This window comes from Myotis lucifugus, unplaced genomic scaffold (genome assembly GCF_000147115.1).
Source record: "Myotis lucifugus unplaced genomic scaffold, Myoluc2.0 scaffold_487, whole genome shotgun sequence".
In the NCBI taxonomy this organism is placed as follows: domain Eukaryota; kingdom Metazoa; phylum Chordata; class Mammalia; order Chiroptera; family Vespertilionidae; genus Myotis; species Myotis lucifugus.
In genome coordinates, this window is record NW_005871535.1 from 420,917 (window position 1) to 447,521 (window position 26,605).

The following is a 26,605-nucleotide window of genomic DNA, read 5'->3' on the forward strand; positions in this document are numbered from 1 at the left end:
ACAGGAGAAAATGTTCTTACATCACTACTAACAAAGACACCAAACGTCCTGGGCGAAAACTGGGCGTCCCAGTGAAGTTACCTGGAAGAGGGCCTCCAGGCTGAGGTTGGCCTGGCCGGTGGCGTTAAGGGCTTTGATGGCGGGTGTTCTGTAAGGACAATGGTCAAAGGTCACTTGGCACTTCAGGAAACCCTGAGTCCCTCCAGCTCTCATTTGGGGAGACTCAGTGGGAGGCCCAGCCTCCTTACCTCCCGTTCCTCAAAACGGATTTGGCCCCCAAGCATGTTTCCTCCCTAGTCCCGGACCCCCTCGGTGGAACGAATCCAACAGTCGCGCCCACTGGCCCATCTGCTCAGGGAAGCTGGGCTGGGGAGAACAGTTGCCGCCAAACCCCGAGGGGCTGTAAAGCCAAGGGGAATATCTGCTCTTTGGGGACACACTGACTTATAACCACAGAAGCTGCAAAATTAGCAGGGACAACAAAAGCCCCCAACTGGTCTAGTTATTTATTTCAGTATGAAAAAGATTTTCCTTCCAAAAAAAAGTCTTACATAGAAACCATGAATATGCTCTACATTTTCCTTTTACAGATGGCTGAACAGAGACTCAAGAGAACTGAAATCATCTTTTTCCCCCACCACCAGCCAGAGCCAGCCTTACTCTCCCAATACCCGACCGACTGCCAAAAGGCTCTCCCCCGTGTCCCCCACCACACTCTATCTCACCGCCACCTGGCACTGGCAAGGGGGCCCAGGTATATTTTCTGGGAGGGGATAGCACCTGTAGTGCTAGATAGTTCCTGTGAAAGGAGGGGTACGTTCTCCTGACCACAGAATATACCGGGAAGCAGAGAGAGGCCCACCTTCGGTCATCCCTCGCAGGCGCTGGCTTCCAGTGGTCATAATTTGTCTCCACTCGGAACCACCTACAACACAGCACATCATCTTATCTTTCCAAGGTCATTGGAGACATTAAGTAAAGAAGAAATATACAAAAATGAAAAATACCTCCAGTTTCATCAATTAAATATAGATTATTAATGCGAAATGACCAGAGCCTTTCATTCTACTCACGCTCCATTTAAAGGATCTAGAGGCCAAATGTCTGCCGGGCCTCTTCTGTTCCTCGTGATGACTACTCCTTCCCGGGGGGACATGCCGCCAACAATGTAGTACACATCAGCAATAAGCGGAGTCTTGGCCAGTTTGTCAACAGCTGCTTCGAAGTTTTCCGATTCGCTCAGGGTCTGAACAGAGACAAACCTGCGTTAGCATCATCAGTCATACCAGTTGATAGCCAAGGGGTCCAAAGCACATCCTCCTGATATATGAACCCATGATCACAACCTTGAACTGCTCTGACTTCATCCTCTTGTCATCAGGACTCTTGAAATGGAAGAAACCTCAGCGGGGAGCCAACTGCACAGGATTTTTCTCACAAAAGGGAAGAACTGCTGACAAGCTCTAGGCCCAGCTCAGAAAACATGGGCCGCGTGTTTTTCTAGGCAGACCACTCCCCATGTTTCCTCATTCATTTGCTCTTTCAACAGGTATTTTTTAAATACTATTTGTATTGATTTCAGAAAGGAAGTGAGAGGGAGAAAGAGATAAAAACATCAATGATGAATCATCTATTGGCTGCCTCCTGCACGCCCCACACTGGGGATTGAACTCGAAACCCGGGCATATACCATGACCAGGAATCGAACTGGTCACCTCTTGGTTCATGGGTCAATGCCCAACCACTGCACCACACCGGCTGGGCTCAACAGGTATTTCTTGAGTACTACTATGTGCTAGACACCATGCTGGTATGGAGACAGCAGTGAATACGACCGATCCAGCTTTGTTCTCCCCAAACTTCTAAGGATGACAGGAAAATCAACAGAAAATGGTGATGCAATGTAATGAGTGTCAACAAGGAAAAGACGCTATGGCAGTCAGAGCAAGGGAACCATCCCCACCCATGGCATCGAGGAGGCATCTCAGGAAGGTATCACGTGAGCTGAGGCCAAAGAGACTCAGAAGTTAGAGTGGTGATAGTGGTAGCTGCGGGGTTGGGAGTGGTGATGGGGAAGAGAGTTCTAGCTCTATGGAAGGGTTTGGCAAAGTCTCAGAGCTGCTACATTAGAGTAGTGAGCTGAACTGGTGTTCAGTGACCCCTGGGGCTTCATGAAGACTTCCCATGGACTGTTAGGGAATCACTTTCCTGATCTTCAGCTTCCAAGTATGACCCTCCTCCAGCTGATTGCACAGGAATGTCCTGCAGTGGACGGCCTGCCCGTCCCACCCGCGCCTTCACAATCAACCTTCACCCCTGTGTGAAAGCAGTACATTTTCTGCTCACCCATCCTGAACACCGCTGAGGCACAGTGTCAAGGGCAGGGTGAGGATAGGGTCAAACTAAAGAGCAACTCAAAATATTCGTGTCTGCAAAGGCACCACATTCAGCACCATAACCCACCATCCAGGGCAGGGACATGTGGACGTTTCCCTGCCTTATACATATTATACATATTGCTGTTAGCGGGGAGGTATTCAGACTTGAGTTAATTTGTTCTGAACTCAGAAAAATTATAAAGTGAGGCAACAGGACTGATGAAACATTTTCATTTTTTTTTATTTGTTGCCTATACCATCCCCCAACTGCTATCAAAGCATGCATTCCTCTAACAGAACTGTATGAGAAAAAAGCAAAAGAACATCAGTAGGAAAAACTGGAAGCAAGGCTGACTTATTTCACTCAGAGGTAAATTGTGGTGAGAACATGTACCTTATGTTTATCTCAGGAAATGGAGGAAATAGACAGTGACGGCTAATGAGTACAGGGTTTCTTTTAAGGGGAATGCAAATGTTCTAAAATTGGTGACAGCTGTACAACTCTGTGAATATATAAAAAACCAGTGAGTTGCATGCTTTAAATAGATGAATTGTATAGCATTTATTTATATACCTCAATTAATTACACATCTACCTATGACCCACCAATTCCATCCTTAAGCATGGACCCAACTGAAATGGATACATATGTTTACAAAAAGACTTGTACAGGTCGGAGTGGGACCATCCAGATTGCAGCTCCTCGGATTCATAAAGGACATACTCAGGGGGCAGACTCAGTGAGCACCAAAGCCCCATTGAAGCAAGTCTTGCCCCGGAGGGGTGTCTCCAGCACAGAAGTTCTCCCACTGCAGACACAGCTGATTCTCACAGCCAATTGGCCTGGAGGTCAATCCCTCCCAGAGTTACCTACAACAATCAAGGCTTAACTACAACAAGACTATGCACAAAGCCCACAAGGGGGTGCACCAAGAGTGGCTACCTCAGGTAATTGGGGAGGCTAAGCCACTGGGCCCTATAGGACACCTAGCACAGAAAGCCACTCTATTGACACAGCGAAGGGTAAAGTAGTGCTGTGACAAAGAAACAGGACACAAATGACAGAATGGAGGAAAGCAAACTACTGGATATAGAGCTCAAAACCACACTTTTAAGGTTTTTCAAGAATTTTCTAGAAACCGCCGATAAACTTAATGAGACCCTCAAGAAATCTAATGAGACCCTCGATGTTGTGATAAAGGACCAACTAGAAATTAAGCATACACTGACTGAAATAAAGAATATTATACAGACCCCCAACAGCAGACTAGAGGATTGCAAGAATCAAGTCAAAGATTTGAAATACGAAGAAGCAAAAAACACCCAACCGGAAAAGCAAAAAAAAAAAAAAGAATCCAAAAATATGAAGATAGTGTAAGGAGCCTCTGGGACAGCTTCAAGCGTACCAACATCCGAATTATAGGGGTGCCAGAAGAAGAGAGAGAGCAAGATATTGAAAACCTATTTGAAGAAATAATGACAGAAAACTTCCCCTACCTGGTGAAAGAAATAGACTTACAAGTCCAGGAAGTACAGAGAACCCCAAATAAGAGAAATCCAAAGAGGACCACACCAAGACACATCATAATTAAAATGCCAAGAGCAAAAGACAAAGAGAGAATCTTAAAAGCAGCAAGAGAAAGAAAGTCAGTTACCTACAAGGGAGTACCCATAAAACTGTCAGCTGATTTCTCAACAGAAACTTTGCAGGCCAGAAGGGAGTGGCAAGAAATATTCAAAGTGATGAATACCAAGAACCTACAACCAAGATTACTTTATCCAGCAAAGCTATCATTCAGAATTGAAGGTCAGATAAAGAGCTTCCCAGACAAGAAAAAGCTAAAGGAGTTCATCACCACTAAACCAATATTATATGAAATGCTGAAAGGTATCCTTTAAGCAGAGGAAGAAGAAGAAAATGGTAAAGATACAAACTATGAACAACAAATACACATCTACCAACTAGTAAATCTAAAAATCAAGTGAATAAATAATCTAATGAACAGAAAAAAAAAAAAGACTTGTACAAAAATTTCTATGGTAGGTTATTCATAATAGCCCCAAACTGGAAACAACCCAATCAATGTCTATCAACAAGAAAATGGATAAATTGTGGAATATTCATAGAACTGAATATTTTTCAATAACAGGAACGAGCTAGTAACACAAATAACATGGATAAATCTGAAAAACATTATGCTGAGTGCAAGAAACGGAGTCCATATACTATGATTTCATTTATATGAATTCTAGAACAGGCAAAAGTTCCCTGTAGTGATAGAAGTCAAACAGTGGTTTCCTGGGGGGAGACTGGGTGTCAGAGGAGGTTGGGAACTGATTAGAAAGGATGCTAGGGAAATTTCCAGGGACTTAAAAATGTTCTGTGTCTTATTTTGTTTGTGGTTACAGGCATGGCTATATGAGTGAGTACAGCTGTTAAAACACATTGAACTAAACTCTTAATATCTATGCATTTCACTTTATGTAAATTATGGCAGGTTATTCATAATAGCCCCGTGTTTTTTAATCCTCACCAGGGGATATTTTTTTTCCATTGATTTTCTTAGAGAGAGTGAAAGGAAGGGAGGGGGAGAGAGAAACATGGATGTGAGAGAGACACATCAATTGGTTGCCTCCCACATGCTCCCCCAACTGGGTCTGGATGAACCTGCAACCCAGGTCCATGCCCTTGACCAGGCATCAAACCCTCGACCCTTTGGTGCATGGGCTGATGCTCTACCACTGGGCCACACTAGCCTTCTATGGTCGAAGGACAACTTACATGCAGCCTGGAACTCTGCTGTCTGGTAGGTCCTGTAACGCAGATGCTCCTTTTGTTTTGTGTAGAGCTACCTTCTAATGTAATTGTTTTGCTAATTCGAATATTTGCCACTGGGATTTCTAAAGGGGAGGTATATCTATGTCTGTAGAAAAGCACAGTATTATCTCTTATTTCAATCAGCTATTTTGGAAAACTAGAGCCTAGGACCAAGATTCTCTCCTTGACCAAACTCTGGCCAGCCTCCTCTGAGCCCTCCTCTTGATCAGGCCTTAACCTCGGCCTACAAAGACTGGGACAAACACTAACAGTTTCCAACAGCTCAAGGCCACATCCCTACGACGCTAGCCCTCCCCCCGTTATAGTCACTGCCCGAGAAAACCCCAGGCTGCTGTAGGGGAGCAGAATTTGCCTCCCCAAATATGTCTCTGTGGCATGAGGATTATTTTAAGCTGGTTATCTTTAAGAAACAGCAGACATGGCAGAAGCTCTGAAAAACAGGTGGAAGTTACCCTTTATAAAAGGCATTTCCATTCATCAGAGAACTCTCCATTTGTGAGGGTGTCTCCCTAACTGTACCAGAATAAGGGTATATGAATCTCTAGAAACTGTTATCAGTGGAGAAGGCTTAGACTCAAATCTGCATAGAAATCTTACTTTTCAAAAATTTTTTCAATTACAGTTTACATTCAATATTATTTTATATTAGTTTCAGGCGTATAGCATAGTGGTTAGAAATCATATACTTTACAAAGTGTTCCCTGATATTTCCAGTACCCACCTGGCACCATCCATAGTTATTACAATATTATTGACTCTATTGCTATGCTGTACTTTACATCCCCATGACTATTTTATAACTACTGATCTGTTAAAAATCTTACTCTTGCCCAGCTGATGTGGTTCAGGGGTTGAGCACTGACCTATGAACCAGGAGGTCACAGTTCGATTCCCGGTCAAGGCACATGCCTGGGTTGTGAGCTTGATCCCCAGTAGGGGGTGTGCACTGATGTTTCTACCCCTCTCTCCCTCTATCTTTCTTTCTCTGAAATCAACAAAAACAAACAAACAAAAATCTTACTCTTGCTATACTTTTTCCTGGTTGCCTCCCATAACTGACTCCCCACCCTCAACGTCTCCTTTTGTCTTCAGTGAACGTATTTAAGGTGATGGCTTCCACCATTTTGGTGAGAGTTACAGTTTTCCTGGGTGTTATACAGGAGGTATAGACGTTATTAAATATTGTTTCTTCTGCTAATCTGTCTCATGTCAATTTGGTTATTAGACCAGCCAGAAGAACCCAGAAGGGCCGAAGACAATTTTTCCTACCTGGACACTGACAAAATAATTAGTTACCGTCTGTTTCAGCCAACACCTGAAGATAGGGCCCTTGTCCCCCAGTCTGCTGGAGGGAAGGAGCCTAACAGTTAGCAAACTCAGGTTTTACACAAACAACCCCTCTTTTCGGCTTTTTGTAATTTGTCAATTCTCTGACTCTCCTGTGTTCCCCCCACCTCCTCCATTACCCACTCTCCCTTTAAAACACCCAGGTACCTCTGTACAAATCAAAGTTGAGTGCAAGTCACGCTTTCTCCCATTGCAGTATTATACTGCTGATTAAAATCTGTCCTTACCACTTTAACTTACTATCAAAAGGTTGATATGCACTTTGCAAACCTTTAGACGCTTATTCTTTGCAGGAGCTTTTTTTTTTAAATATATTTTTTATTGATTTCAGAGAGGAAAGGAGAGGAAGAAAGAGATAGAAATATCAATGATGAGAGGGAATCATTGACTGGCTGCCTCCAGCAGGCCCCCCACTGGGGACCGAGCCCAGGCAGTGCCCTTGACTAGAATCAAACCCTGGACCCTTCAGTCCGCAGGCCGATGCTCTATCCACTGAGCCAAACCGGTTTCAGCGAACCCTGGACTCTTCAGTCCACAGGCCGATGCTCTATCCACTAAGTCAAACCAGCTGGGGCTGCAGGAGCTTCTTACGTTAGGAACAACATTGTTAGATGACACAGAGCGTCACAGAAGATGAAGTCAGGGTGAGGTGGGCTCCACAGTCAATATACTCACAGTGCGGATAAGCCAGCTGATCGGAGAGTGTCTCTGAAAAAAGGCAGCGATCGCATTCTCCCACCACCAGCCTTTATCTGCCGAGGTGAAGGAACAGTGAGTGTACACACAATTGCCGCCACTTTTTTAAATTCCTTAAGTCTTGCTTCCTTCTCATAGTCCAAGCTGGTGGGCGGAGGGGGGAAGGTTGGTAGATGAAGAGTGATTTTATTAGCATCCAGTTTTCAAAGATGAAGCTAAAAGCATTGTTTTCAGGCACCAAAGATTCTGTGTTCTGTGTAAACATGTGTGTGTGTGTATCACATCTATACACAGAATTTCTGGTGCCGGGAAGCAATGATAATTATCTTAAAGGAAATCACTCTATGAATTACCTCAGGCAAAATAAATTTATGGAACTATCAGAAGTGGCTCAGTAAGTATTAGGAAGACTGTAAAGAGTATATATATCTTTCATGACTTTAAGTTTGATTGGGGCTCACTTTAAAAAAAAAACAAACAAATTTACAATCATTTCCCAAAATTACTTTTTAACATCTTGAAATTTTTCTATAGGGGATTTATTTTCAAAGAATACTTTTCATTCAAGAAATAAGCATTGAACATCTGCTATGTGGCTGTTCAGACAGAGCTGACTCCCTGAAAAGCTGACTCCACTTAAAACTAACCCTCCAAGAAGCAGAAGACCGATGAGGATGACTAGACAGCCAAAAAGGGAAAGTTAAACTTAAAAAAAAAAAAGGCCTCCGTGACCTATTCTCCCTCCACTTCCCGTCTCAGAATCTAAAGGTGGTCACCTTCGCATAGAGCAGTGATGGCGAACCTTTTGAGCTCGGCGTGTCAGCATTTTGAAAAACTCTAACTTAACTCTGGTGCCGTGTCACATATAGAAATTGTTTGATATTTGCAACCATAGTAAAACAAAGACTTATATTTTTGATATTTATTTTATATATTTAAACACCATTTAACAAAGAAAAATCAACCAAAAAAATGAGTTCGCCTGTCACCTCTGACACGCGTGTCATAGGTTCGCCATCACTGGCATAGAGACTCCTGCCCACCTACCCACGTGGGGGCATCACCACCTGCAGGTGACATGCACGCTCCACCGCCCAGCCAAAACCACAATGTGAATTTGCAGCAGGGGAGGAAAAAAGAACCAAACTTCCAAGGTCCTGCATTTTTTCTTTAAAGTACTTTAAAAAGGAAAATGTGTTTGTATTTGTTATTTACATTTTATATTTCTGTATATATTTGGGGGGGGGGGGGGTCAGCCATTTTTAATGATTTTGGGATGACCAAACCAGTCTTTGGAGCATTCTCTGTCCTACTTCTGACTTTACTTGTGGTATTCCCAGGTTCATCATAACCTCAAAGGAGAACCAAAAAAAAAGGTTTTGCTTGTGAAAAAAAGCAAAAACTGCCCAGCCGGCATGGATCAGTGGTTGAGCATCAACTTATTAACCAGGTCACAATTCAATCCCTGTCAGGGCACATGCCTGGGTTATGGACTCGATCCCCAGTAGGGGGTGTGCAGGAGGCAGCCGATCAATGATTCTCTCTCATCATTGATAAATGAATTTTATTTTGTCCAATAATAAATGAATTGTATTTTGCTGAGTTATTCTAACAACAACAACAAATAAAACACACAAACTAATCCTCCGGAATCCTTGACCCCTCCCCCTTTCCCTGGGGGGACTCTGGAATGCGTTGGGAGGCTCCAAGTTAATCAGGAACTACCATTAACCTTCTCCCACCATTTAGTCCTTCCTCAGGGGCAACATTACCTATTTTTTAACTCTCCCTAGCACCAGAGCACCAGGTATCAGGTCCTTTTGTTCCCTGATCACCCCCACATGCCTCTTGGAAATACAGGTCCTTTCCTCCGGGGTAGAAAACAGGTGGTCTATGGGGTAATCCATTTTTTCCTGTTGCTGCCTAGGACTGTGTTTCTGTAAGTTCCCTCTTAAAACTCTTTAAACTGACAAGCTGGACTTGTCTGCTTCTTTCTCTGGCTTCTCAGCTCGTTGGACATTTGGGGGCCACACTGCTCATACGGCCTTTTCACGAAACACTGGCATATCCTGACTTGGTCCAGACCCTTGGAATTGAACAGTGGACAGAAGAAACTAGTATACTGAGGGAAGAGCGAAGAACTAAAACGGAGTCACTACAGTCAAGCTGCTCAATTACTAAAATCAAGTAGGCTGAGGCAGAAGGAAACAATTCTATTCCTGCTTTAATTAGCCAGGGAACTTGAACTTTTGAACTTTTCAGTAATGTACAAATGCCTGGGGAGGTAGATAGATAGTAGCTGTATCCTATAGATAACCCTGTGAAGATCTTAGGAAAGAATATTCACATGTCCGAACAGCCTGGCATCCATTATCCAGACCCCTGACATCTGGAAGATCGCCATCTGCTAAGATTGCCAGGGGCTAAGAATGCAGGACGCATCCTTCTGAAGAATGTACTTTTTGCTATAAAAACTCTTCCCTTTTCTTTCTTCTTCAGAACACCCTGGGTATTGCCTAGTTGTGTCTATGGTATGCAAACCCTAAAACCCTTGAATAATTTGTTGCCATTTATTTCTAGCAAAGCCTCCTGACACCTGGTGCTCAGCTGACCATACCATTAAATAAACAAGACCGGGATAACTATAATAAAGAAAATGAGACAGGATAATATAATCATGAGTGACAAGAGAAGATTCCTTTCAAGAAGAACCTAAGGACAGCCTCTCTGAGTTAAGATGGGCTGAGGGACCCAAGACAGGAACAAGCTTGGCAGATGCAGGAAAGGAAAGAATGCTGGTGAGGGGCAGGTGGAGTGAGGGAGAAGGAGACAGGTGTGAACTGAGGTATCGGAGCTGATCGTGTAGAGTTCTATGGTCAGAGTCAGGACTTTGGATTTGTTATAAGTGAAATGGGCTGTCACTGTAGGTTTTAAACAGAGGAACAACCTGACCGTGCCAGCTGCTGGTTAAAAAGGAACTATAGAAGGGTGAGAAGCAGAGAGACCGGATGAACAGGGACGGCAGCAGTACCGGCGCGATGCAGGTAGCCTAGCACTGAAGGTTGGCAGAATGGACAAGGACAGTCTCGTTTTGGTGGTAGAGCTGGCTACACTCAGGAGTTAGGGATCAAAGAATCTCCTGGTACATCAGTTGATTAGCAGTGCCATTTCCTAAGACACACAAAACCAAGAGAGGAACAGATTTGGGTGGAGGCACAGTGAGGGCAAGAAAAGGAAAGAAAAAGTCAAGAGATCTGCTTAAGCCCGTGAAGTTTGAGATACTGGGTAGACGTCAAGGTGGAGATGCTGAGACGGTGGATGGGTACTCCAATCTGGGTTTCAGAAGTCAGGCTTGGGGATGTGGTAATAATAACAGATGTTCCACTGGCCCTTATTGTGTGCCAGGCACTGCTCTGTGCACTTCATGTACATGAACTCATTTCATCCTCACAACAGTGATTATCACCCCTGCTTTCCAGATGAGGACACTGAAGTACAGACAGACAGTTTAAGCACCTTGGTCCTGGTCACCCAGCTAGCAAGTGACAGCACTAAGATATAACCAAGGCAGGCTGGCTCTGAAGTCTGAGATCTTAACCGCCAGGTGGTTAGTTAAGGCTCTTCATCTCTATGCCATTAGTTAGTCTTCATATCCTTACCCCTTCTCACGGTGGTTAGAGGCACTGCTGCCACTCTCCATAATGCCCAGAAGCGTAACTGAATATCTTATCTCCATTAACCAAGAGATCTTACCTTACTGTTCAGGCATTTCAACTCAATCTTAGCAGATTAAAAGATAGTTTTCGTTCAAATAAGGTTTTTAAAATTTTTAAAAAGCAGTTTGACAGTACTTAATTAAATGTGTATGTTACAGAGTAACTGCATTATTTGTAAACTGCTCATACCTTAGGTTCTACTAACCAGTTTGTTAAACAATCTGAGTTGCAAAATGATGGAAACAAAGCCCACTTTTTAATAAATACACATGTGTTTACAGACATTCTGTGTAAAATTTTAATAACTGTCATGCTGTGGTTGGAGTACCACTTGAGATGACATTTGAGAAAATGTTGAAGAAATACATTAGGATAAAGAACTGACTACTATAGCCCTGGCCAGTGTAGCTCAGTTGGTTGGAGCGTCGTCCCATACACCAAAAGGTTGAGGGTTTGATTCTCAGTCAGGGCACATACCCAGGTTGCATGTTTAATCCCTGGTCAGTGCTCATGCAGGAAGCAACTGATTGATGTTTCTTTCTCTCTCTCTCTCTCTCTCTCTCTCTCTCTCTCTCTCTCTCTCTCTCATGCAGGAGGCAACTGATTGATGTTTCTCTCTCTCTCTCTCTCTCTCCATATCCTTGGGTAAGGATTATTAATAAAAATTAAAAAAAAGAATAAACCTAATCAGAGGAAACAATAACAGGAAGTCAATGGGGTTCATCAATGACCAACACTAAACTTTAAGAGACTCTTTGTGTATGTCTCCTTCACTCAGCTGTACGCTCCTGAGGACAGAGACAAGAGGTTATCTCTGGGCTTCCCACATACTGTGGAACTGAACGATGTCCCTGAGACTTGTGGAAGGGCCGCGGCTGTATAACAGAGCTTTGGGCCAGGACCCGTGAAATCAATTTGACAACTACCTCCCCACCTACTAGCTCTCATTTCTTCTGAGCCTCAGTTTCCTCCTCTGCATCGTGAACGGGTTAATAATATCAGCCCTGCCAATGCAGAAGGACTGTTGTAAGGCTCTAAGGAGGACACTTAGGAGAAAGTGCACAGTACACTGCAAAGTGCTTTACAGATGTTGCCTGTGGAAGGCCATCATACAGCCTCCAGATCACCACAACAGCTTCCTAACCGTCTCTGCTTCCATCTTAATCCAACACAATTCAGTCTCTTCAGAGCTGCCAAAGTGAGAGCTAACATATAAATAATATCTGTTCACTCCCTGGCCTAAAGTCCTTAAGGGCTTCCATTGAGCTTAAATTCCAAACTCCTCATGACCTACACCATGGCCTCAGCCCTCCTCTCCTCCTCCCTCCCCTCCCTCCTTACTCCCTTCTGTAACCACACTACCGAACCCATCAGGATGCATGGAGCCTGGCAGGGGTCTGGCGAAATCCCGTGAGTCAGGCCTTCCTGGACCCTCTAGCTATAGTAACCGTCCTGCCCCTCCTTCATTCTCCATCACATCGTCCTGTTTTACTTCCTTGCATGTATAGCTACCTGCAGTCATCTTCCTTGCTGACGTGCCCACTGCCCGTCTAACCTCATCAGAATGCCCTCGAGTGTAGTAGTTGTTCTACATGTTCTGTTGGGTGAGTGAGTGAAGTACTCGGATAAAAATGAACAGGGATGCTTGGGCGTTCATTTTGATTACCTCGTTCGTCGCCAGAGATTGTAAACTTGTAAGGACTTTGACCAGTCCATAATCCTACATAGCCAATAAAAGTGGTTCCAGTGAATGCAACCTGAAATCAAGAGATAAGGTACCATTTTACCATTCCAACCAAATATACTTTGAAATCACCTTATTTCGCCCCACAATTTCATGGATTTTTTTCTTCTTCTAAGGTTCCAACATAATAGAATAAAAACTCTGAAATAACCTTGTAGAAGGTTTAACCTTGGATAGAATTCAGTGGACCTATGACCTTGGATGGGAAAAAAAGGTACATCTTTATTTTCACTAACTTCTAACTGAAATTTCATTTCTTCTGTAATGAATAATGCAATAAACCATGTCATCATAGCAGTGCCTGTCATTCTGCCACCAGCAGAAATTGCAGGTATTTTCACATACATAATGGTATCATACCTATCTTGCTATGCTATGCATACATATCTTGAAATATCATTCACACTTATCACTATCCTGAAAATTATGGTAGTTATTAAAGCCACTGCCAAATTTTACTATTTAATGTGTTAAGAATAAATAAAATTGCCCGGCTTGTGTGGCTCAGTGGTTGAGTATTGACCTATGAACCAGGAGGTCATGGTTCCATTCCTGGTCAGAGCACATGACCAGTTTTCGGGCTGGAACCCTAGGAGGGGGTGTGCAGGAGGCAGCCTATCAATGATTCTCTCTCATCATTGATGTTTCTATCTTTCTTTCCCTCTTCCTTCCTCTCTGAAATCAATAAAAAATATTTTTTAAAAGAATAAAATAATGAAATGGCTGTATTTCAACTTAATGGTTTTCTTTGCAATCCCATACCTCTTATTTTATGTATTATAAGCGTAATTCTAAGAAGGGATCAGCAGCTTCACCAAAGGGGTTCCCATACAAAGAAGGTTAAGCAGCTCCATCCTACAAGTGGCAGCATGTGGGAAACCCGGTGCTGTTCGAACTTTTAATAAGAGATTCTCTTTGTAAAAGCAGATGACCAAATGAGTAAATGAGTTTTTCATATCTGTGACTCAACCTCTAAATGCAAAGAACAAACAAAATATAGTCCTTGTCCTTAAACAATGTCCCTCAAAGCCAAAACCTGGTTTTGGCTCTGTTCTGTTTCATAGCAATAGCCTGCTATGTATAATCAATGAATAGTGATGAATGCCATCTCCCTAAAAGTTTATATAGAAATGTGACAATAGTACCTATTAGATTATAGCTTTAATAAGTAACACCACAGAATACAGCTCAACAGTGGTTTTCTTTTCAGTGTTACTAGACCTTACTATGATGAAAATAACTATCACCATAAAGTAATTATCAACCTCTCTGAACTATAGTCTGCAAAATGGGTTTAAGTGATTTCCCAGGTTCATAAAGGAAATAAGTGACAAAAGCAGGATTCAAAGTCAGGACTGTCAGACCCCAAAACTGGGTTTCTAGCCATTACACTACACAGCCTTCCGCCCCCCTGAACATGGGCAAGCAGAGGAAAGAGCTGGCTTGGTGTCATAAGTGGACGACAGACCACACCCTCATCGAGATTTCCCCAAGGAATATGGATTGACCTCTCTATGCTAATAATAACAGATGACTCTTCTCTCTATAAGCATAATTGATGTAAACCTCTCTTCTGGTTTTGCTTTTCCAGGAGTTTGATGTTTTTTGTATCTTAAACTGATAACACATTTAAGTAGCAGGCCATGATTGCTAACTTGGGTTATCAAGTCTCGGATTCCTGAATCTTATGCTGTATGGACTATACCTGCCCGTTCTTTAAGAATTGTACATCCACAGTCATTTTGCGTAAGAAATCCCCAAATGGATAATCCAGATTCCGGCCATGGTAAATGTGGCCTTTGGAGTCTTGAGCCACAATACTGGTGCAGAATCTGAGAAAAGGGGGAAAGTTCAACAGGAATGAATGAGAAAAATAAGAAAAAGGAAAATGAGGTTTTCATTTTTAAGATAAATCGTTAAAGTAAAACACAACTATTCATTACAATGGACACATACGCTATATAATCCTTGTACGAAACTATGGACTCACAATTCAAGGTGAAAACACACTGGACACAGCGCATCAGCGTTCAGTGTTACTAGACCTTTGCCCTCAGCACACACGGCATTGAAAACATATGGAAAGAGAATTTCATCCTAAATCTAAATCTGGAATTGACCCATCTGGGCTCCACTAGAACTGAACTTTGCTTATTCTTCTGCATGGCAGAGTGTAGCCTATTCAATACATTGTTCAAAGCTTGCTCAAGGTCACCTCTCTATCCCATGAACTTCTCAGAGCAAGTAGATTGGCACTAAACCGTTCTGTTCCACAAACGTTTCATTTTCTCTCCTTGGAAAAACAGTCAACTCTTTAGGGGCTTGCACTTTTCCTGTCCCCTTTAGAACTCTGCACAGAGCTGACAGGAAGGAGCCAGAGAGAAGTCCTTTGAGGAAGAAGGAAGGGGTGTGGTAAGGTAAGTAAATTCTTTGAGGATATGAAAGGTTATGTGAAAAAGATATTTACATACAGCATGCGCAATTCTGGAGAATGGGGAAGAAGCTATGTATATCCACACAAAACTGAGAGGAAACACCTTGAAGAACTGATGGCCATTTCTGAGTAACAGGATATCATTAATTTCTTTTCACTTCTCTGTATTTATTAATTTTCTAGAATGATTACATATTATTTTTATAGTTAGGAGAAAAGAAATGTTACTTAATTTTTGTTTGTTTAAAGAAGGAAGCTTGGTAAGGTTCTAGTTTTTCCCAAGGTTTCCAATCTTAACTTCAAAGAGTTCATGTCAAGGAGGGGACTGATAAAACATTGCAAGTGGCTAAAGCAAAGTTTGGTTTTTCAAAATTGGCAAGACAACACTACTTCCGTGTCATGCCCAGATGAGGTAGCCCATCAGCACAGGGGGCTTGGGGGCCGGGCTCTGCTTTGGGAAAGGCACTGTGGCGCAATGGAGACACACGTGCTTTTAGCAGAGCGGCTTGGTTTCCACATCACAGCAGGTAATACCATCTTCAGTGCCTGGCACCCAGCCGGCTCAATATGGGGTAGCTAGTCTTATCCTGATTCGAAAAGCCTTCAAACTGACATCAGAAATGAGAATAAAACATTTCCTTTGTTAAGGTTAGTGGAGTCTGCCTGTGTTTTGTGTTGATAGGGAATTCAATATGTACCTTAACATCACATCCCAAAGTTATAATATTCTTCCTGGAACTTTTGCTTCAATCAGTGACTCCAACAAAAGAAGGTGAAAGTGTATATGAAAATCCATTTTTCGCCCTAGCCAGTTTGGCTCAGTGGATAGAGTGTTGGCCTGCGGACTGAAGGGTCCCAGGTTCGATTCCAGCCAAGGGCACATACCTGGGTTGCAGGCTCGATCCCCAGTGGGGAGCATGCAGGAGGCAGCCGATCAATGATTCTCTCTCATCATTGATGTTTCTATCTCTCCCTCTTCCTTCCTCTCTGAAATCAATAAATATATATATTTTTTTAAAAAAGAAAATCGATTTTTCTTTTCAGTGAGAAAGACACATGCCAGAACAAGGAAACAATGGGAGATAAAGAGTGGCAAAATTAGTTCAACTGAAAAGCACTTTAACAAGTTTGTGTCTTAAAACATTTTCCTGAGGAGAAATGCAGTCGCAATGCATGTTAACCTGCTCTGCCTAGTTGTTCTTGGAAGATGCCAGGGGAGGAGGGGCAGGGGGTAGTGGCAGTAAAGTTTCATTATCCCAATAACTTTTTTCATCAATCTTTTGGTAGCCAGAAGCTGTTACCACATTGCGGACGAATCACGAGAATTCTCCCTTCATATTACACAGTGTTTCACAAAGTATCATACTTTAAAAAGATATTAGCTTGTAAGAACACGTAATAAATAACTTCAAAATGCAATGGGTATTTAATTTTAAAGCGTGCCTTTAACATTTATGTAAAATGTTTTTTGTACTCGTTCAATAAAAACTTACCTGGCCACTGGATAAAGCTAGCAATAAAACTACTGGTGCGCAATGTGTTTAAGTAAATGCAAGATGTTACTAGATGAGGCTGGTCTGGTAGCAAAACAATTAAGCCCTGGAGGCAGAAACCTCTTAATTCCAGGACCTGTCACCGAGCCCATGGAGACTTTCGGCTTCCCTGCCCTTTGCCTGGGATCCACCAGGCACTCCATATTGCTTCCAGTCCGTGCCCCGCATTTTGTCACCCCCGCTCAGCACACCAAATATTGGCTGGCCTGTGGCCCAGCCCTGGAGGGAGCAGACCGGGAAAGAGGAATCCGGATCACCAGCTATGACAGACATGGGGGAGGAAGGACTGCAGGGACAAATCAGTGCTAGGGCGGCCCGAGGGTCACCGGGTTAACTAGAGGGTCCAGGTGAGAGTGGGGTGAGCTCCAAAAACTTCTTGGAAAGTACACGTTGCGCAGAGTTTCCAAAGTGGGGTGCCACCTAGACTGGTGGTGGGAGAAAGGGGGCATCAGGTAGAGGGAAAGCTCAGTGTGGAGGTCAGAGAAGCCGCTTGCCTGCGGGAAGCCCAGGCATGACCCGCTGCTCAGATTTAACCAGAGAAGCAAAGAGAAGTGCTGCGGGTTTCTGGGCAGCCCAGACACCACCCCGCTTTTGTCTCCCTGGAAACAAGTCCGCTCCCACTCGCGTGGCCAGAGTCGCCGGCCAGCCGGGCACTCACGCGGTGGACTCGTAGGCCAGGTTGATGAGGATGCAGTCCGCCAGCCTGAAGCCCAGGGCGTCGCACATGCCGCGGATCTCATCGGCGTAGGGCTGGGGCAGGGAGCCTTCCAGCTCCCCCATCGCCACTCGCATCACTGCGTGGACCCACTTGGGGACCTTATCCCTGGAAAAGAAAAGCCACGAGGGTGTTGGCGCTCAGAGGTTGCAGGGGTGCCAGTGTGTGTCTGGGGAGCTGGGGGGACTTACGGCTCTCCTTCTTAGGAGCCATGCTGTTGCCCCCCTTCCCCGGGTTGCTGACAGTTCGGGTTACGCATCACCCGATCCGCAGCCTCCAGGAGAGAAAAAGGAAACTTCCACGAGAGAGAGGACGCGCGAGCGCGGTCCCCAAAGGGGCGGGCTGGGAGGGCCCCCAGGCGGGAGTGGGCTGCGTCCCCCGGCTCAGTAGCTGAGCGGCCGCGGCAACATCTCCAGCACCACCCCGACCTGGAATGTTGGAGGACTGGCGTGCCGCTGCTGACACCGAACCTGAAAGCCGAACCAGCCGCGCCGGATCATCCCCGAGCTCGACGCCGCCTAGAGCAGCAGCAAATACCAGTTCTGATCCCCGCCAACCCCTTCGCATTCCAGGGGCCGGGGTGCGAGGGAGGGTGGGGGGCGGCAAGGCCGTGGCAGAGAGAGAGAAGGGGCCGAGTTTCGGCTCAAACACGCGCCTGTGGGCTTCCCCGCACCCGGGCCAGGCAGCCCGTCCCCGCAGAGCCGGTGCGGCCCCGCGCTCACCCGAGGATGTGCGCCATCGCGCTGCGCAAGAAGTCCAGGTCGAAGTGCTGCAGCACCGGCAGCCAGCGCAGCTCGGGCGCCGCGTCCAGGCTCACGTTGAAGAGCGGCGGGGCTGGGGGCCGCGGCGGCGGCAGGCACCCCGGCCCCGGCCCAAAGCAGCAGCAGCAGCAGCACGCGCCAGCGCCGGGCGCGCACCCGGGCGCGCAGTGAGCATGCTCGGGCTGGGACGGCCACAGCGTGATCGCAGCTGTTACTGCCGGCGCCCGGGGAAGCGCTGAAGAAGGAGGAGGAGGAGGAGGAGCCGAGGCGGAGCCGGGAGGGCTGGAGGCGGAGCCCGAGAGCGACCCGCCTCGCTGGGTCACACGGGACCCGGAAAAGCGAAGTCGGTCGCTCCCGCCGCGGCCGCAGCCCCCAGTCCCGCCGCGCGCTCCCTCCCGCGGGGGCGCTGAGTGTTGCGGCCGGAGGCTGCTCCCCCCTCCGCTCCCCACCCATCGCACTCACGTGGGTGCGGAGAGGGCACGCTGCGCCCGAGAGGAGTGAGGAAATGATTCTCGGTAGCGGAGGGCAGCAGGAGAGCCCGAACTGGTAGAAAGGAATCCGTCCCTCCCTCCACCTCTTTTGCTCACGTTTAAATTCTAAAAAGGTTTATCTGGATTTTATAAGGGGGAGGAGAGCCTTTTCTGTTCAACAGGCCCTCCTCCTTTAACTTTTTTTTTAAAGAGCTAAAATGTTGCCAATATTTATGTGCCAAGTATTTTTGCCGCCTCTCATTTCACCATCAAAATAAGCCCAAACACAGGTTCTGCCAACCCACCCCTGCTTTTCTGGTGAGGAATTTGAGGCTTGTAGTGGTTCAGTAATTTGCTCAAAGTCACACCACTGGGGAGCCTTTGCGCAGGGAGCCAGGCTGTCAGAATCCAAACGCACCTTCGTAGTCTTGAGCCTGAAGGGGCCTCACCACTCTGCACCTCCAGTATCTGGGAGACAGAAAACTTGTCTTGGGAAATCACCTGACTTAGTAAGGCTGGGGCTTTTTTTCTTAAATCCTACCCGAGGATATTTTTTTCTGTTAATTTTTCAGAGTGAAAAGGAGGGGGTAGAGGAGGGGAGGAGAGGAGAGGAGAGAAGAGAGAAATATCCACGTGAAAGGCTTCCCGCAGGCCACGCCACGCCCCTGGGATCGAACCTGCAACCCAGGTGCATGCCCTTGACCTCCCTGACCATAATCGAACCCGCGACCCTTCGGTGTACAGGACGACTCTATAACCACTGTGCCACGCCAATTTTAATGGTTAGCAGGATCATCTGTGGGTAAAATAGAGTAAATGTGTAGAGCAGTGGTTCTCAACCTTGGCTGCACAGTAGAATCACCTGGGAATCTTTTTAAAATCCTGATTTCTGGGCCTCACCTTCCGGAAATTCTGTTTCTTTGTTATGGGGTGGGGCCACAACATTAGTAACAAAGAAACAGAATTTCCGGAGGATGAGACCCAGAAATCAGGATTTTAAAGATTCCCAGGTGATTCTAATGTGCAGCCAAGGTTGGGAACCACTTAAGAAATAAAAATTATTATTAAAAAAAAATAAAAAATAATAAAAAAAAAAAATAGAACACATCACCACTGATTTTCTTCCTATTTTTATGGCCTGCATGTCCCTGGGCTAAAGTTTCACATCTTTGTTCCTGCTTCTTCCCAGTCTTTGCTTAAAATCTAAGCCAAGACCCAGGTCTTAATTTGTTTATTTGCACCTGAGTAACTGCATTGAGAGAATCACTAAGGGAGCAAATTAGCTGAGTTCAAAGAAGTGTGCTTGCATTTAAAAAAAAAAAAAAAAGACTTCCAATCACTGCCAGACTTTAATTTTAAATAAAAATTAAAAACAAATACAAGATTTTGAAAACAACCCATGATAAAATGCATTGTGAACAAATCTACAGCATAATAAAAAAAGTGTTATTCACAATTAGGCTGAGCTAAATATAATCTATATATATAAAAGCCTAAGCGACCAGAATGCCGGAATGACCACTCACTATGATGCACACTGACCACCAGGGAGCAGATGCTCAATGCAGAGCTGCCCCCAGGTGGTCAGTGTGCTCCCACAGCCAACCTTCAGTAGCCAGACAACCTCCTGCAGTCCCTCCCCCCATCTGGCAGGAAGGCCCCAAATGGCCCTGATTGCCGGCCATGCTTAAGGACCCCACCCGTGCATGAATTTCGTGCACCAGGCCTCTAGTTTTATATAATCTACTCCTCTACTATTAAAAAGTTATAGATATGGCCTTGGCTGGTGTGGCCCAGTAGTTGAGCATGAACCTATGAATCAGGAGGCCATGGTTTGATTCCAGGTCAGAGCACATGTCCTAGTTGTGGGCTCGAACCCCTGTAGAGGACTTGCAGAAGGCAGCTGATCAATTATGCTGATCGATGATTCTCTCTCATCATTGATATTTCTATGTCTCTATCCCTCTCCCTTCCTCTCTGAAATCAATAAAATATATATATTTTAAAATTTATAGATATGATATAGGACAATTTAAAACAAAGATTAAAAGGGAGATCTGGCCTATTGATTATGTGAATGTCCCATAGGTTGTGGTCATACTGGTCTTAGAAAGCACATTTTCCTTTACCTGGGAAGGACAGCACAGTTATCCCAAGGTCAGAGGGCTCCAGTTAACGTATCCTTGTTGACTCAGTGTTCCAGAGACCCAAAACTGTAATTTAGATAACATGCCTAAGTTTAACGCAGGTTCCTCATTCCAGACCCGAGGGCTCTAGATAATGTGTTTCTGTCAATTCAGTGACCCCGAGACCCAAAACTGTAATTAACATGCTGCTTCTGCTTCTGTAAACTGCTTTTTTGCAAACCAGGTTCCTCATTCAAAACCTTGAGATGTAATCAATACCTTTGTGATCTTTGCCTATATAAGTCTGGTTTTGCCACCATCTTATCACTATGAGATTTGGGGAATGGCCCCTCATAATCCCGGATTGCAATAAATGTGACTCTTTAATTCGGAAAAAAAAAAAAGGGAGATCTGGAATTGCAAAACTCTGAGCCTTCTCCTTTCTGCTGTTTCTGTGCTGTGCAAATTTCAGAGATACTGGGCATTGCTCATGGCTTATCTATGCACCAGAGCCTACAGTTTAAAAAATGCTTCTGTGGGGAATGAAAGAAGGTAGCTGATTGTATCAGAAACATGGAATATAACAGCTTTTTTATACCTGGCATCTCATTCTGTTCAGTTTAAAAGCAGTGTGGTAGTTAAGAAACACCACCACTCCTAACTATGGGCTACACTTAGTGACTTGCTTGTAATGAATCAATAGACTAAAGCCGAGGTGGTGATGTCTGACTTCCAATACGAGGTCACAAAAGACATTGCAGCTTCCTCCTTGCACTCGCTCCTGGATGGCTCACCCTGAAGGAAGCCACACTAAAGAAGTCCTATGAAAAAGTTCCTAATGTGAGGAACTGAGACCTCTACCAAGAGCCAGAGAGGAACGAGTCTTCTTACTCATACAATCATGCACCGCTTAATGTTGGGGATACCTTTTGAGAAATGAGTTTGGTGATTTTGTCCAGACAATGGGATATAATTCAGCATTAAAAAGAAATGAGTGGTCCCACCAGGAAAACACATGAAGGAAACTTATATGCATATTTCTAAGTGAAAGGAGCCAATCTGAAAAGGCCACATACTGTTATGATTCCAACTCTATGACATTCTGGAAAAGGTAAAACTTTCTATAAAGTAAAAAGATCAGAACTTGTCAGGAGGAAGAGAGGGAAATGGGCAGAGTAAAGTGGATGTTTAGGGCAGTGAAACTCCCTGGATGATACTACAATGGTAGATACATGTCATTATACATTTGTCCAAACCCAGGGAATGTACAGCACCAAGAATGAACCCCAATGTAAATAATGGACTTTGGGTGATAATGTGTCAATGTAGGTTTATCAATTGTAACAAATGTAACATTCTGGTAGGAGATATTGATAATGGGGAGGCTATACAGAAGTGGGGGGAGCAGGGGGTTCTGTATATGGGAACTCTCTACATTATGCTCAATTTTGCTGTGAACTTAAAACTGCTGTAAAAACATCTATATTTTTAAAGGATCTAGAACTTGTTTTGAAAATTCCCAGATCCAAAGTATACATGGGAACTTAGTTTATCACAGAGGTGGCATTTCCTGTCTGTGGAGATACTTGCAATATAAGTAATTGATAAAGAATTCGTATCCAGAATATACGAATAGACCCCTATGAATCAATAAGAAAAAAGAAAATCAAGTGGATATAAAAACAGGGAAATCAAATAGTAAAAATCCATGTGAAGCAATCTCAATCTCACTGTTAATTGAAAGGGCGAGGGCTACGCCCTCCATCTTGCCCTGAATCCTCCATTTTGGGCAGCAGCCATGTGCTCAGCAAGGAGCTTCTTCCTGGAGGCCAAACCTCTGCAAGCCACACCTAGGATTTCTTTAAACTAACCAATGATAATCAAGGGAAGTGCGTGCCATAGATACGACCACATCCTGTGTAACAAGACACCGACTTGTGCCTAGCCAATCGGCAGGGCCCCCAGTCCTCTCTCTTCCCCTTACTATAAAACCCCTTTCCCCACAGAGCTGTCTCTCTCTGCTTCCTGCCGCTGCATCGGCGAGGTGGGGGAGCTGAGCTAGCTCGAATAAAGACTCTTATGCTTAACTAATGGACATAAGACACTGGGGGGTAAGGGAGGGCAGGGGATTGTCAAGGGCGGGGGGGGGGTGGGGGAAGGACACATATGTAATACCCTTTGTAATACTTATTATAATATTTTTTTTTAAAGAATAAAAAAAAAAAAAGACTCTTATGCTTTTGCATCGGACCTGGCTGGCTCCCTGGTGTGGTTTCCTGGGGATCCTGAAATCTGGGCATAACATTAATCACTAAAATCCATCTTAAAACAATACCATTTCATCAACAACAGATTGTCTAGAGTTTTAGAGTCTAATAACACCAAGTGTTGACAAGGATGTGCTAAAATAAGAACTCATGAGTTGTTGGAAGGAATGTGCATTTTAGTATTACCTAGGGAAGTTGGAGAATCATGGACCCTACAACCCAGAATTCCATTTCTAGGTTTCTATGTAAACTGGATAAAGAAAAGTTTCTAACTCTGGCCGGTGTAGCTCAGTTGGTTGGAGTGTCATCCTGTATACCAAAAGGTTGTGGGTTCGATTCTCAGTCTGGGCACATACCTAGGTTGTGGGTTCAATCCCTGGTTGGGGCACATACAGAAGTCAACCGATAGATGTTCTCTCTCACATCAATGTTTCTCTCTCCCTTTCTCCCTTCTCCTCTCTCTAAAATCAATAAGCATATCCTCTGGTAAGGATTAAAAAAAATTTTTTTTTAAAAAGACTCTAAGACATATGCCCAAGGAGATATTTACAAAGACATTATGGGGCAAGACTTTTTAAATAGTGAAAAGGTGGACACAATCTAACTGCTCTGAAGTAGGGTAATGAATAGATGGAAAACTTTACAACAGTTAAAATGAAAGAATCTAATGTTACATAGCAAAATACTATAAACAATTTTATTTGTTAAATTTTAAAAGATACTAAATGATACTGTCTGCTATATACATACACATACAAATACATGCACAAATATAGTAAAATATAACTAAAGGAATAACAGGCATGGAGAAGATAGTGGTTAGTCCTGAGAAAGGAGGAAAAATGGCTGAGTGGGGCGTTAGTTATAGTACTCTTAATGTTTTGTTTCTTTAAAAATGACTATGGTAAAACTTAAAATTGAATAAATCTGGGAGATTGATGTTTATATTCTATATTTTTCTGAATCACAATTAAATGGTAAAATGTTTATAAAAATTTTTCAAAAGGGAAAGATTCAAGTATCCTTAAAGCAAGAAGTTGTGAAATACAATTTATTCTTAGTTTCCATGTAATTATTTTAAACTTCCTCTTTTGTAACATTTTCTAGAATCAGGTTCCCATTTTGTCCACAATTTACCTTGCCACTTGGTCAAATTTCCTTTTTGTAAAAATATATTTTATTGATTTTTTACAGAGAGGAAGGGAGAGGGATAGAGAGTTAGAAACATGGATGAAAAACATCGATCAGCTGCCTCCTGCACACCCTCTACTGGGGATGTGGCCACAACCAAGGTACATGCCCTTGGCTGGAATTGAACCTGGGACCCTTCAGTCCGCAGGCTGACACTCTATCCACCGAGCCAAACCAGTTAGGGCCAAATTTCCTTTTAAAGTATTCCTGGATCTGATGTTAACTTAGGTATTAGGCATAGCAGGTACTCCAAAATTGGATCTTGCTAAGAATGGAAGTAGAAGTAATGTTTTAGATTATTTTTAAAAAATGTTTATTATAAATGTTTTACAGCAACATTACAAAATGTTTTATGATGGTTAATTTTATGTGTCAGAGTGACAGGGCTAAGAAATGCCCAGCTAAAGGACCTGCTTGTGACAGCAGATCACGGGCTATCTCAGCCTCCAATGTGTGTGTGAGGGACTTTCCAAAAGAGAAAGAAGTTGGACAGACTGAGTAAGGAAGCTCACTCTCACTAATGCAGTGGGCATCATCCAGCCCTTGGAGGGCCTGAACAGAAAAGGCAGCAGAAGCGCAAATATGCTCTTTGAACTTGAGCTGGGACATTCATCTTCTCTTGCCTGGGACCTTGGCAGTCCTGGTTCTCGGGCCTTCAGGCTCAGACTGAATGGCACCACCACTTTTCCTGGTTCTCCAGCTTGTGATAGCAGATCATGGGATTCCTCAGCCTCCACAATCTCATGAGTCAATTCCTATTTTATATCTATTTCTCTGTCTCCCTCCTACTGGTCCTGTTTCTCTGGAGAACTGTTATACATGCTTAATACGTACAGAAAGAGAAAACCTAATCAGCTATAGTACTACCATACAAACCCAGCAACTATTTTCATATGCATACTATATTTATAAAATTGTTAAATTGTAGACTGGTGCAGCCACTGTGGAAAAGAGTATGGAGATTCTTCAAAAATTAAAAATGCCTTATGACCCAGTGATTCCACTTAAGGGACTATATCTTAAGAACGCCCTTTCTTGTTGCCTTAAACACAGAAGAACTATCTATGAAGGTAAAGGTATTATCATTATTTCCATTTTTATAGATAAGGAAACTGCAGCACAGAAATGTTGATTAAAATGTGGTCATACAGCTATGCCAGTCAGCATTTGAATCCAGAGTTTGGCTTCAACACACTAAGAATGACAAAGCAGAGCCCAAGATCCTGAGGGCATGACAGCTCAGACCAGCAGCTGTGTACCTCCAGACTTCTCATGTGATTCTCCAATATTTGGTTATACTATTTTTAGATGTGTATTCAGTTACTTGCAGCAGAACAGCCCCAAACACATCTCTTGCCATATTTCGGACCATTTTCTTAGATTAGACTTTCAGATGTAGGTTTGAGACAATGGTTATGACTATTTTTAGGTCTTAGCACATACTATAAATTATTTTCTCTAAGAATTATACTAACACTAGAATTTTGTTAATACTAACAAAATTCGTGCACAGGTAGAGTCCCTAGGCCTGGCAGGCAATCAGGGCCCATTTGTGGGGTGACCGGGGGCCCCCACTGGCACCCACCTTGGCTGGCCTGGCACCACCTGCTCGCCGCCCCCCCCCACCCCCCGCCACTGGTCACCTCCCTCTGTGGGGTGACTGGCGGGATTATTGGGGGGGGGGGGCTTTCGCTGGCACCCTCCTTGGCTAGTCTGGGGCCTGTGGGTAGCTCCTGCATTAAGTGTCTGCCCCCTAGTGGTCAGTGCACATCATAGTGACCGGTCATTCTGCTATTCGGTCAATTTGCATATTAGGCTTTTATTATATGATAGCACTTTAGCTAACATTGGGGATTGCTGGGTAGAGAAAAAGGGTCCCATCTAGTACCCTGTCAGTAAACAAGAGGAGAGAGTGGCTAAGAAGGGGAGATCACAACTCCTTTGGCGTATCTGCAGATTAACCCTTGCCTTGGTTTAAGTACATTCCCCTCCAAATGGTCCAAAAAAAAAAAAAAATCACGAGAGTGTCTTAACGCAACTTTATTCTCTGGCCTCAAATAAAGTTGTTTCTCATACAATGACATAAGTAAAAACATGTATGCTGTAAAAGATTCAGAAAGTAAAGTAGAAAGAAAAAACCCCTCACATGATTCCAACCAACATCGAAGAAAACCATGTTTAATATTTGGCATGTTTCTTGAGCTTTTATTAGTCCCTATTCACTCATGTGTAATTGGATTATACTATAAATACTTTGTGTTTTGTTCATTTCATTTATAAGCATTTCCTATTGTAAACATTTTAAAGGCTACATAATATTCCACCACGTGGATAAATCATAGTTTAACCATTTCCATATTGAGATCAA

At 43.9% G+C, this 26,605-nt stretch overlaps 1 protein-coding gene across 1 annotated transcript; it reads right to left on the reverse strand.

Moving 5' to 3' along the window:
• Positions 1 to 862: 862 nt before the first annotated feature.
• NAAA (N-acylethanolamine acid amidase) lies at positions 863 to 25,597 on the reverse strand. The gene is made up of 8 exons (XM_023744809.1): positions 25,562 to 25,597; positions 18,145 to 18,497; positions 17,366 to 17,530; positions 14,426 to 14,552; positions 12,643 to 12,733; positions 7,240 to 7,316; positions 1,074 to 1,246; positions 863 to 969 (listed from the first exon to the last, which is right to left on the reverse strand). Exons 1-8 carry the CDS (start codon positions 25,595 to 25,597, stop codon positions 960 to 962), a joined length of 1,032 nt encoding a protein of 343 aa, XP_023600577.1. The 3' UTR covers positions 863 to 959.
• Between the last annotated feature and the right edge of the window lie 1,008 nt (positions 25,598 to 26,605).